This window comes from Oncorhynchus tshawytscha, linkage group LG04, assembly GCF_018296145.1.
Source record: "Oncorhynchus tshawytscha isolate Ot180627B linkage group LG04, Otsh_v2.0, whole genome shotgun sequence".
Taxonomy (NCBI): domain Eukaryota; kingdom Metazoa; phylum Chordata; class Actinopteri; order Salmoniformes; family Salmonidae; genus Oncorhynchus; species Oncorhynchus tshawytscha.
The window spans coordinates 32,229,467-32,241,790 of NC_056432.1; the positions used below are offsets into that span (position 1 = coordinate 32,229,467).

Genomic DNA, 12,324 nt, shown 5'->3' on the forward strand with positions numbered 1-12,324 from the left:
CAACCAAATATCAATATTTAAAGGATATTGAATGCTTGGATAGTTTCATCTGAGCCACAGCCTTAATTCTATTCTTTAAAGTTTATTTTTGGTTTAGTTGGAGATGTGAATCCAAACTTCAGGATCATTTGTTAACTTGTCAACAAGTTAATAGGCTATTTATTGCATTACAAAAGTGATATTGAATTGTGTTTTGTTGTCAATGCAACTAAATATCAACATTTGTATCTTTTGTGCCACTGATTTAGACTGGTTTTAATTCCAGTATTGTCTACAAATTATTAATTGATCAATTGGATTCACATCTCCATCTCAACAAAGAATCAAAGTTAAAGAACATGACTAAATCAAATCTAACTTTATTTAAAGTGTATTTCAAATTTGATTGGATTTAGTACTATTGTTTAACAAACTGGAATTAGTCAGTGGCACAGATGGAACTATCCAAGCAGAAGATACATCTCCTTCAAATGTTGATATTTGGTTACGTTGGCACAATTCAATATCCAGATAGTCTACAAATTAATAATTGATATAGACGTCTTCACCTCAACCAAAAATCTAAGTTAAATAATAGGACTAAATCCAATCAAACTTTAAATGCACTTTAAATAAAGTTTGATTTAGTCCTATTCTTTTGCCTTGATTTTTGGTTAAGATGGAGACTTGAATCCAATGATTAATTTGAAGATTACATTTGAAATCAACCAAAGCTTGAAACCCTAGGCCTATACTGTGGCTATATCATGCCTATACAGTGCCTATACCGTTCCTATACCGTGCCTATACAGTGCCTATACAGTGCCTATACCGTGCCTATACAGTGCCTATACCGTGCCTATACCGTGCCTTATTCACACCCCTTTACTTTTTCCACATTTGGTTGTGTTACAGCCTGTATTTAAAATGAATTAACCTTTCTTTAGATGTTATGTCACTGATCTACACACAATACCCCATAAGGTCATAGTGGAATTACGTTTTTAGACATTTTTACAAATAAATAAAATGAACAGCTGAAATGTCTTGAGTCAATACGTATGTAACAGCATAGCTTCCGTCCCTCTCCTCGCCCCTACCTGGGTTCGAACCAGGAACCCTTTGCACACATCAACAGCTGCCTACCACGAAGCATCGTTACCCATCACTCCACAAAAACAACTACTTCAAGGTCTCAGAGCGAGTGACGTCACCGATTGAAACGCTATTAGCGCGCACCCGCTAACTACCAAGCCATTTCACATTGGTTACACGTATTCAACCCCTTTGTTATGGCAAGCAAAAATAACTTCAGGAGTAAAAATGTGCTTAAGTCAGATAAGTTGCATGAACTAACTCTGTGTGAAATAATGTTGTTTAATAAAAAAAAATTCACACAATGGATGGTATTGGTATTAATACACCCAGTTACTACAAAAATACAGGTGTCCTTCCTAACTCAGTTAACGGAGAGGAAGGAAGGAATTTTGTTATTTAGAGACCTCTCAATAACCATTCTCACGATAGTACATTGGTATTAGTCAGTGATAAATATCAAAGCTAAGCAGGGCTTGGTTAAAACTCTGGATGGGAGAACAAATGAATAGCTCTAGATAGAACAACTCTCCAGTAGGAAGTGCTGCTCAGCCTATTGTTTTTTTCTGATGGCGGATATACAGTGAGCTCCAAAAGGGACAAAAAGTACTGGGACAAATGAACTTATATGTATGTGTATTAAAGTAGTCATGCCTCTGTAACTTTCTCACTCATCAATATTCACAATTCATTCAGGATGATCAGTCATCATGGAAGCATCCACATTAATGTAGAAGTATTTTGAATCATATTCTTATTTACAATAAAAGTGAGTAAAAAATGACACAATACATTATTTACTGTTAATTTCTATTGGGCACAAAATAATCTGAAACACAACCAAAGCAAACAACAAATGTATCCAACAAGTTTGTAGAGTCACAGGCTTGATGGAATCATTGCGTGCTAGGAATATGGGACTAAATATTAAACTTTTGACTACCTTAATACACATAAGTGAATTTGTCCCAATACTTTTGGTCCCCTAAAATTGGGTGACTATGTACAAAAAGTGCTGTACTTTCTGAATGGTTCACCCGATATGGATGAACATTTCCTCAAATTAAAGCTGACAGTCTACACTTTAACCTCATCGTCATCGTATCATTTCAAATCCAAAGTGCTAGAGCACAGAGCCAAAACAACAAAGATTTGTCACAGTCCTAATACATAGCATATTGGCCAACTATGATTTTTCAGTGTAAACATGTTCCTGTTGATTCAGGAGTTAAACTCACTCTGTAGGAGTGAAATTAACCCTAAGTGGTGTAAAAGAACCCCCAACGTTGGTGTTAATAACCAGAGATATTTTGTACAGTGTGAAGAGTAAAACAGTCCCACCAAAACCCGGCTTATCATTATCATATCTCCAAGCATGCTCTACTGCAGGTAGATTTTTAAAGATTTTTTTTAAATATCTGTGTTTTTGCTTTTGGTTTCGATTGATTTATTAATCTTATGCTACACAAAGATAAATAACATATAATCAATTAGTTAGATTTATTGTACCTGTTACTGAAATGGTTGTTCCAGTTTAAATGGTTTAGGTAGTCTTCTTATCAACTTTCCTAAACCTGAAAGTCATTCTGAATGCAGGTTGCAGGTGATTAAAAAATTCCAGCTGTTGAATATCCTAACTCTGACTGGATTCCAATAGGAATTACACATCACTTTGCAAGCCAGCATAATGTGACTTGCAGGCCTGATGTGGCCTGTAAACCAGGAGTATCCTAACACCACTGTGTACGGTAAGCCATCAAAGTAAGGCCTTATGATATATGTATTGTATTGTCATAGAGTTTAATTTGAATGATCACATATGACTAGGTACTCACTTGGTGAATGCCACAGGCCTTTAAAATGAAATAATGAAATAACCATGTCTCTGTCACTAACAACTACAGTCATGGGTGGAAACTCTACAATTCAATCAAAGAAAAGGCACCCGGGAAATATGCAAATTAGGCTTTACACCATAGTGTTAAAACAACACCTAAAAAGTATCCACTGTAACACTAGAGGTGTTCATTTCTTACACTGAGAAAGTTTAACAGCATCAGCACTAAGCAAAGTGAGTCCAGTTTACTCTAAATGAAGTGTTTTACGCTGTAGGTGTTTCATATTACTCTACAGTAGAGCTATGCAAACACCACAACCAAGTTCATTTGAACACTTTAAGAGTTCAATTGGGAACACTGTAACAGAGTTAAATCTTTAATGCTTTCAAAAGTGTTATTTGAACACTAGTTCAGTGGGACTCATATGTTCACTGAAATTAGTGTACATTTAACACTTTCAGAGTTAAATGTATTCCATTGATATTGCTGTATACTTTTGGAGCTCACTGTAAATTGAAGCTCCAAAGCTGTTTCAAAGGTACATATTCAACATATTTTAAACAGGGTTTGTCTATGTGTTGAAGATATAACGTTATTTCAAAGGTACAAATTCAACATATTTCATACAAGTTTGTCTATGTTGAAAACTGGTTACAACGATGACATAATCCTGCGGTTGAAATGTCACCTTCCAAACAACAGTTGATTACTTTTTTTTTCTCAAATCCTATGTATTTTCACGTAGATTCCACGTCACAATACATTGACAAGTTACTAGCTACGTTGATTCAACCAACCAGTTTGTGTCCAGTGGGAGGATACATCATCATGGTTCGATCAGAAGAGGGTGAGTAAAGAGAGAAACGTGAAGGGGGGTGAAGTGTGAGCAGCAAGAAACAATGTGCGCGTAGAATAACACGTACAGGAGGTGATTTGGAGGCGTAGCTTTGAGAAAGAGGTTTCCCCAATAATTTATTAGGCTAATGAGAAAAATTGTATTACTTGATAATGTGTACCCGGCCAATAGCCTATTTGTTATGGACCTAATTATAAATACAAAACGTTACAAACAGTAGGCCTAATCACACAAATGTTACATGCTTAACAGGTCTAGGCCTAGTGGACACATTTTTATTTTCCCTAAATGTTCAGTGTTAATTAACGGAAGCTCAAAAAACCTATAGCCTAAGCCTAACGTAAAAAGAGAGAAAACCATATGTACTAGTTTATAGGCTTAATTGTAGCCTATAATGGACACGAATGTTAATTCTCCTCTAATGCAAGAACACATATAGCACGCATTTACCTTCCCGCTTTAGTGATAATCATCTCTGTTCCGACCTCATGGAACTTCTCCCACAGCTCGCGCTCGTGCAGGTAGACTTTTATTCCCTCCATCCCCTGAGAACAGATGAGATAAGAGATATATATACCAAATATTTCAACCAAAGTCCCGATCCCTCCTTGAAGGACGATCCTACCGATAGGCCTACATAAACTTAAATGAACATTGTAAAAACAGTTAAAAAAAACAAACAAACGTAAGCCTTTACAGCCTGACCAATAACAATGTATTTTATCTTAATGAGACTGTTGAACTATTGGAACGGTTTGATTAAAATGACAATACGTTTGGCCATATATTAATATTAATAACAATAAGTATTGTAAGCCTATTTATTAGATGCTGCATAGGCCTACACTGTTAAATAGGCTACTGAAGGTTTCACATTTATAGGAAAAGCCCGATATTTTCACTAACTGAGTTTGACACAGATTTAACCAGAGAGTCAGTCAGTGTTGCTCTGGGCATGTTCTAGGTAACCAACCCACTGTTTAGAAACCAAATCTAGGTCATATTCAGCCCCGCGTTCCTAAAATTGGCTATTTGTTTCTGCTTTGAAATTAAATGCGCTACTTCGTCGACTTTAGTTTTTAAATTGGGGGAATAATCGTTTAAATTAGTGGCCTATATTATTCAGAGTATTTTCATTTGTTCTCATCAATAGGCTATGGGCCTACTATAGACTATTAACTTAATTACATTATTTTCAACAATTACTTTCCCACTTCGCTTTAGAAGAGAAAATCATGCATAAATCGTGATCACCCACAATTTAAAAAAAGTGCATCGTTTTCATGTTTTGAAAAATGTTACATTTACACACTCACAAACAGGAAGTTACCTGCTGTGTGCACGAGGTCTCCGGTGACGGTGGAGAGCTGGAGCTAGTGTGATTCTCGGGTTTGTTCTCTTTCGGTGATTCGGTGTCTGTGTCCATGCGCTCTGGGATGGCGAACGGGTCCCCGTCGTTAGCCATCACACACTCTACAGTACCTGACACCAAGGGACACACTGACGGGATAGACACGACACACACAACACACACACACACACACACACACACACACACACACACACACACACACACACACACACACACACACACACACACACACACTATTATCTGATAGGCCTAAAATACAGTATGTTAATACTTTATTATTAACCTATCAGGCCTGGGATAACAGAGCTGATAATAATGATTTGAATTCAATATAAACCTCAGTCTCATTTCACAGAAAATAGGACAAAATTCAAACTAAAACTATATTACAAAATAAGCTGTGTTGTGCATTTGAAAACATCTTGGGCCTAAAGAAATAAGCTCACACATAAATGGTCTCTAGATAATCAAATGAAACAAATGAGAAAAAATAAGCATAATTAAAATATACATTTAAATAAACATTTAAATGTATATTTAGATAGTCAATGAAATGTATATAATTCTGATTTAGATAGTCATCTGCAACATGTAGTCTTGTTAAATATCAGTAGGCTAAGGCTTTATCTATTATTAATCTATTAATCACAGCGTGGGCATATTTAACAACGTGTAATAATAACAATAGTAATAATCATTATCATCATCATCATAATAATAGAATAACAGTCATAATTAATGATAAGATAACAATAATAGGAATAGGCTTAGTGATCATAATATTGTATGTAGCATATCGTTACTAATAATGCGTAACAATATCCTACTAGTGATTAAATATGCTATTAGTAAGCTAATAGTTAGACGGTTATATAAAGATGCTATTATTATAAGCTGTGAATGACCAGGGCCCACTGGTAAAACATTGTTTTGTTTTCTATAAATTATTGACAATAAAATTTGCAGTGACACTAAATCCAAACAGTGTTTCTAGACGAGCGAAGAGGGGTCCAGTTTGGCTTATTGTTGGTCAAATCCCGGACTGCACCTCACTGTACCAGACCTGGCCTCAAATACATGCGTATTTACTAGGCCTATTTGTTATTGAAATACTTATTTTCCCTGTATTTTAGTATTTTCAAATAGTGTGGCCAAATTAGCTACTTATATTGGAATTATTTGAAAGTATTTGCAAGTAAATTCATGTAAATAGCCGAAACTACACTATTTTGAAATAGGATACTTGTTTCCATTATTTCAAATACCCCTTGGACCAAACGGACCTTGGTTAAAATGCTATTTAAATATTTGTATTTGAAAATACACTTGTCTGTGTATTTGTGTATTTTCAAACACTTTCCAAATGTTTCCAAAAACCTTCCAATATTCAACTAGCCTACTTATATTTTCAAATAAAAATGATCCAAATACTTACTTCGAAATGTCTTTAGGCTATTTCAATTACTTTCAAAGAATTTGAACACAGGTCTGCACTCTACATTAACTCTGGACCCGAATATTGAAGACATAGAGACAGCCGTCTAAAGCCACGCCGTTGAGTCTAAACAACACCTCATCCAGCCGCACACATTCACTTAAACACTCCTCACACACTCTTCGGGTCTGTGTACCTCATGCGCTGTTCTGTTTCGGTCCTGGAGACCAGAGTTCCACGGTCATCCTGGTGTGTGTGTGTGTTTGTTAGATCAGGGTCCAGAGTCGCTGTGTCACCTAATCCGAAATTCTCCAAACACGCAGACCCACAGAGTTCACCGAATTAAATAGAACACTCCGTCAGACCTCCGTCAGTAACGCATTATTATGGGGAATAATCACACTGGACGAAGGTTAGGCTATATACGTTTAGTATTTTAAAACTGGATTGTACCATGCGTCTGAATGAATTTCCCTATGTCTGACTCTAACCGTTGACGGTTGCCGAAGCCAGCCTGGTCCACCAGAGACCCCCAGTCTTTTCCCGCATTCCCCACTCCTCTCCCTCTATCTCCATGCAGCAGTCTATCGTGTGCGGAGCTGGAGCTCGGTTTGACCCTCAAATCAGGAATTACCCATTTCAAGGCACCCCCTACGTTTTTCAGCCCCCACCCCCCATCATACCCTCGCGTCATAGCCAGTTACTGAAATAATGTAGGCCTATAAGATTGCTCTCCCTCCCTCCCTCCCACACCCCACCCCCCTTTCGCTCAGACACAGAGAGCGCAGTGGCCTTGTCATTCATGCTAATAAAGATGCTATGGTATCTGAATCTGAAAGAAAGATAGAGAGAGACAGAGAGAGAGACAGAGAGCTTTAGCAACAGTGGCCTTGTCATTCATGCTAATAAAGATGCTATGAATCTGAGAGACAGACCGAGAGACGGAGAGAGAGACGGAGAGAGAGAGAGAGAGAGAGAGGACAGAGATTAATTTATTTCCTGCATGGTCAGGGATTATTTTAAGAAAATGGAGGTCGGTTTATGAGGATTTGGTTTGATGTAAAGAGCATGAAGGTACTATTATCCCTATTTAAGAGGGGAGCAATTTCTGTAAATACATGCATGCATGATCTCAGGATATAAATACTATAATAAACTGTGTGGTTTGAACCCTGAATACTAATTGACTGGCAGCTGTGGTATCAGACCTATACCACTGAGATGACAAAATATGTGTTTTCCTGCTCTAATTACGTTGGTAACCAGTTTATAATAGCAATAAGGCACCTCGGGAGTTTGTGGTATATGGCCAATATAGCACGGCTAAGGGCTGTGTCCAGGCTCTCCGCTTTGCGTCGTGTGTAAAAGAACAGCCCTTAAACGTGGTATAATGGCTATATACCACACCCCCTCGGGCCTTATTGCTTAATTATACTCTTTCCCTTTCTTATATAATAGCTAGGATAACCTACATGTATATTATCTCAAAGGCTACCATCCTCCACACAGCATTTCACTGCAGGGCGCTGCGTCTGTATTAAGAATCGAGAGAATCAACCGGTCGCATCCATTACAGTGCAGCTCTTGAGCAGAGTCAACCGGAGTTGAAGGGGTCAGCATGAGTTGAAGGGGTCAGCATGAGGTAAACAGGGGCTCGTTTGAGCTCTGCTCTCTCCGTCAGGTGGAATATACTTGACTCTGATTTTAATAAAATAATCAATCCACGAGCACACACACACACACACACACACACACACACACCCACACACACTGAAATAGGATAGGCTTGCAGCAATACAGCCTATTACTTTAGTGTGAAATTATAGCCTGGACTCATTGGTGTAAGAAAATAGGCAAACATAGCGTAAAAAACCTAATTATAACCTAATCTGATTTGCTTTTCACACATGTTCTTGGCTACGGCTCATAGGTTACTGACGATGACTCTGTAGCCTTGACATTCTGCTTCGATAATGCTCTTGTTCCTCAAAACGGTCATTTGTCACAGTAATAAACTCGTTATTACAGGATTGTCACCAGAATTTTGGCTTTTACGCATGCAGTGTCCCGAGTGCTCTAAAGTGCAAGGTTTTCTTCAATCCAACAATTATTTCCTAAAGTGATAGCCTAGCATATAATTTAGGCCAATATTAGGCATATTAGTAAAAGGCTTGACACTATTTTTTTAAAATGAAAAGACAAACACCTATAGCCATTCGATCATGCATGGTCACTAAAACAGATCAGTAGTAGGTTATTTCAACAATTGTTGTATTTTACCGTGTTCAGATGGCAGTTCCGCGCTGGGACATTTACTGTCTATTCGGTCAGTAGCGGAGGTCTAGTGTGTCAACAGTCCTCAATGGTCTCATATCCATGCGTATGTGCTTCGGGGCATGCACATATGCCTAGAGCATGTGCTGTCGTGTAGTGGCATTGAGATTGTGGCTCTTGTGGAGTTGACATTGATTTCCGTCGCTGCGTGCACCACACACGTCACTGCTCACATAACTGACCCCACTGTGAATAATCACAAAGATATAAAGTCAACATTAAGCCTACACTATACTGCCACCAGTATGTGGCATTTCAACTGCCAGAGAAATGAATGGAAATGACTGATGGACAAAGATCAACATTCTATTGATAACCGGGTGATGTGAGAGTGTTCTGCGAATATCAGACGACAACTGTTTCTAAACGTAATGTGCAGTGGAACTCAGGCCTCTGTCTCGCCCCTCATGCCCTCTGACTTGTACGTGTTCTCTTTTATATTTGGGGCCTTGGGCCCTGAGAAAGAGAGAAAAAGATAGAGACCCACTAACATCTACAATCCTAATCCTGCGCTGCGAATCAGAAACATCAGCCTCGGTGTGATATACAAACATTTTGAAATATTTTGTGTATAATATTTAGAATTCCGTTAAACAATCGTTTCGAGATAGTTGGCCTACACTCACAGTATATTTATAGAATAGGCATTTTTCATGTTTGGTCAAGTGATGGTCGGTCGTCTTTTCTGGCTGCGGTTGCATGTGCAGTTGTGAACGGGTATGATTTGTATGATTCAGATGAAATAAAGTCTGATTCTTTCTCAGTACTTTCTAGACCGATGGTTTACTTTCATAGCTATAATTGTAGGCCTCCATGTGTAATCACATTCGGATCTAATTTCGAACAAAAACATTCATTACGAACAGCAACTGTTTGTGAGAATATTTTTTGGTAGGCTATAGTTTGACATGCGTGTTGGCTTGAGGGACGCGAATTTCCAATTCATCTTTTTAATAATTTGTGTTTTATAAAACAAATAAATGGCATAATTCGAAAACTGTTGTTCTTTATAACTTCAATGTACCAAATATGTCAGATTGTTATAAACGAATGTAGGGGCCTATCACTAAATTCAAAGAGGTATCTTAAATAAAATCAGATTAGGAATTAAGCCTAAACTTTTTTTTTCAATGGTAGGCTATATTTTTAGATTTAGGTTTATATTAATGCAATGTATTTATTTAATCTTAAACTGACTGGCAGAGAGTGAAACATCCCATAACCAAATCATAAATATAGAAAGCCTATTAACTTGAATACCACTTAACATGTTTGAAAAATATTTTCTAATACTCATCAAGTGCTGTTTTGTACAATTTAGTTGTCTTAAGCAACATCTAAAATACTATGATTTTAAAGAGATTTTAGTTTAGGAATTTATAATTGCAGATAATATAACCTTTATTTCGTCTCTGTGTGTAGAAATCGAATAAAGTACACTAATAGTTGAAGGCTACATTGTTTGAAAAAAAAGGCAAATTAATAAATTCAAATTATTTATTGTCTTTATCACAAATATTTGTCTCAAACAGAATTTGATTGTTTTGAACTTGCCATATTTATCTTTTACTTAAGACTTCTAGAACATCATCTCAGTCGACAAATAGAAGGTTAGGTCAGGCCTATGTGATAGGGCCTGTCATTTCACTCCAGTAGGCATGTTTTCAACTCTCCAACAGTGAGAGTATAGAAGCTGAGTAACCAAACAAACTGCGCCATGTTAGAACTAACATTCTAGAACTAAGAAGCTGAGAGAGACATAGACAGAGGTAAAATACACACCTTTTTGTGGCCATGGTTGGACTACACTGTCCCATCCTTACTTCTACATTTCCTCTATCAAGTCATTAAAAAAAAAAGTTTTAGTCATTTTGCAGACACTCTTATCCAGAACGACTTAAAGGAGCAATTGGGGTTAAGTGGCTTGCTCAAGGGCACATCAGCTGATTTTTCAAGTAGTCGGCTCTGGGATTCGAACCAGCGACCTTTCGGTTACGCCAGTAACTGGTCCAACGCTCCTAACCGCTAGGACTGTATGGAGGAAGTGGTTCCAAGTGTTCCAGCACTCCACAGCTTTGTCCCACACACCTACAGCCAGACCAAAGGGAATGAGTGTGTGTGTGACTGTGTGTATGTCTGTGTGGTAGCAATGGACAAGGTCAACCCATTTCTCTGCAAACAATCCCATCACACAGGGTAAGTCACATTCCTGCCCCCCTCTCCCTCTCCCCCTTCGGTCAGGTGGTCTCTCTCATGTCCTATTTTGTGGAAAAGAGAGGGACCCTCACATGATAAACTACAAGCTGTCCTGATTGGATTCCAATGAGAGATGCCGAATGGCACAGAGACTCAAGGAAATGTTGTTTCACTGTGTTATTACTTTATATTGGGGTTGGAATGCAGAACATAGTTCTGGCACCAGATCCCAGGCTGCAAAACACACTTTGTTAGCACACTCTACTGTCTATTAGCCCACACTACACGATTGTTCAATAAAACAACATCACTTCTGTAAATGACTTGTATTATTAGTCTGTGTGTGCAGTGTGTTCCTCAGACAGGGCTAGTCTCTTCTAGGGTCACTGTCCTGATAGAGATGTGTCTGGCCCTCCATCGCCCTCTAGTGTTGGCCCTCTGCTCTGACAGACACAGCAGAACAGGGACTAACATCACAATAGCACACAGAAACACGGTGCTCAAATTCTGAGGAGTTCCAGACCATAAGGTCACACACTCCTAAACTCTTCTAAACACGCTCACACACACACAGACGGCAGAGTTTCTCTGCAGAAAAATGCCCATTATTTTATCCGCTGGCATTTGACCAATAAAGTCGCAGGTGCCGAGTTTGAGGGGACAGAAAGGGCCTGGGGTTAGGGTGAGAGGGGGGCACAGAGGTGTCCATGTGGTAACATTAACATTTAGGATACCAGCCTCTGTGCCTGCGTGTATGTCCAGAGAGGAACATTTCACTCACAGGCGTCACTCTGAAGTGTTACTAAACACAAGTGACCTTCTTTACGCACTGATGGCCATTGGCCACACGAGAGAGATGGAGAGAAAGAGAGCGAGCAACAGAGAATGGCTTAGAGCTTCCTCAGAAATGAACTACTACAGGATTAACTACTTTATGCACTAAGACCTCATATTTTCCATATACTGCTTGCTGGCCTAGATATTATCCTCCTCACCTAGACACCATAATCCTCCTCCTCACATATCATTATCTTCCTCCTCTCCTCCTCCTCACCTAGACATTCTCTTCCTCCTCTCCTAGATATCATTACCCTCCTCCCCACCTATACATCATTATCCTCCTCTTCTCATAGACATCACTATCTCCTCCTCTCCTAGATATTATCCCCCTCCTCTCCTAGATATTATCCCCCTCCTCTCCTAGACATTATTCTCCTCC

At 38.5% G+C, this 12,324-nt stretch overlaps 1 protein-coding gene across 3 annotated transcripts in view; it reads right to left on the reverse strand.

Moving 5' to 3' along the window:
* The window catches only part of LOC112248551 (T-box transcription factor TBX5), a 28,371-nt gene extending 16,123 nt beyond the window's left edge, over positions 1–12,248 (reverse strand). Inside the window, exons 1-4 of one of the 3 annotated variants that reach the window (XM_024417689.2) lie at positions 10,692–12,248; positions 8,856–9,095; positions 5,099–5,268; positions 4,219–4,313 (exon numbers count right to left, since the gene is read on the reverse strand). In XM_024417689.2, coding sequence (XP_024273457.1) covers positions 4,219–4,313; positions 5,099–5,233 — 230 coding nt within the window. In that variant the 5' untranslated portion in view covers positions 5,234–5,268; positions 8,856–9,095; positions 10,692–12,248. Of the gene's footprint in view, positions 1–4,218; positions 4,314–5,098; positions 5,269–6,771; positions 7,188–8,855; positions 9,096–10,691 lie in introns of those variants that run through there. The other 2 variants (XM_024417687.2, XM_024417688.2) reach the window with 2 other exon arrangements.
* Between the last annotated feature and the right edge of the window lie 76 nt (positions 12,249–12,324).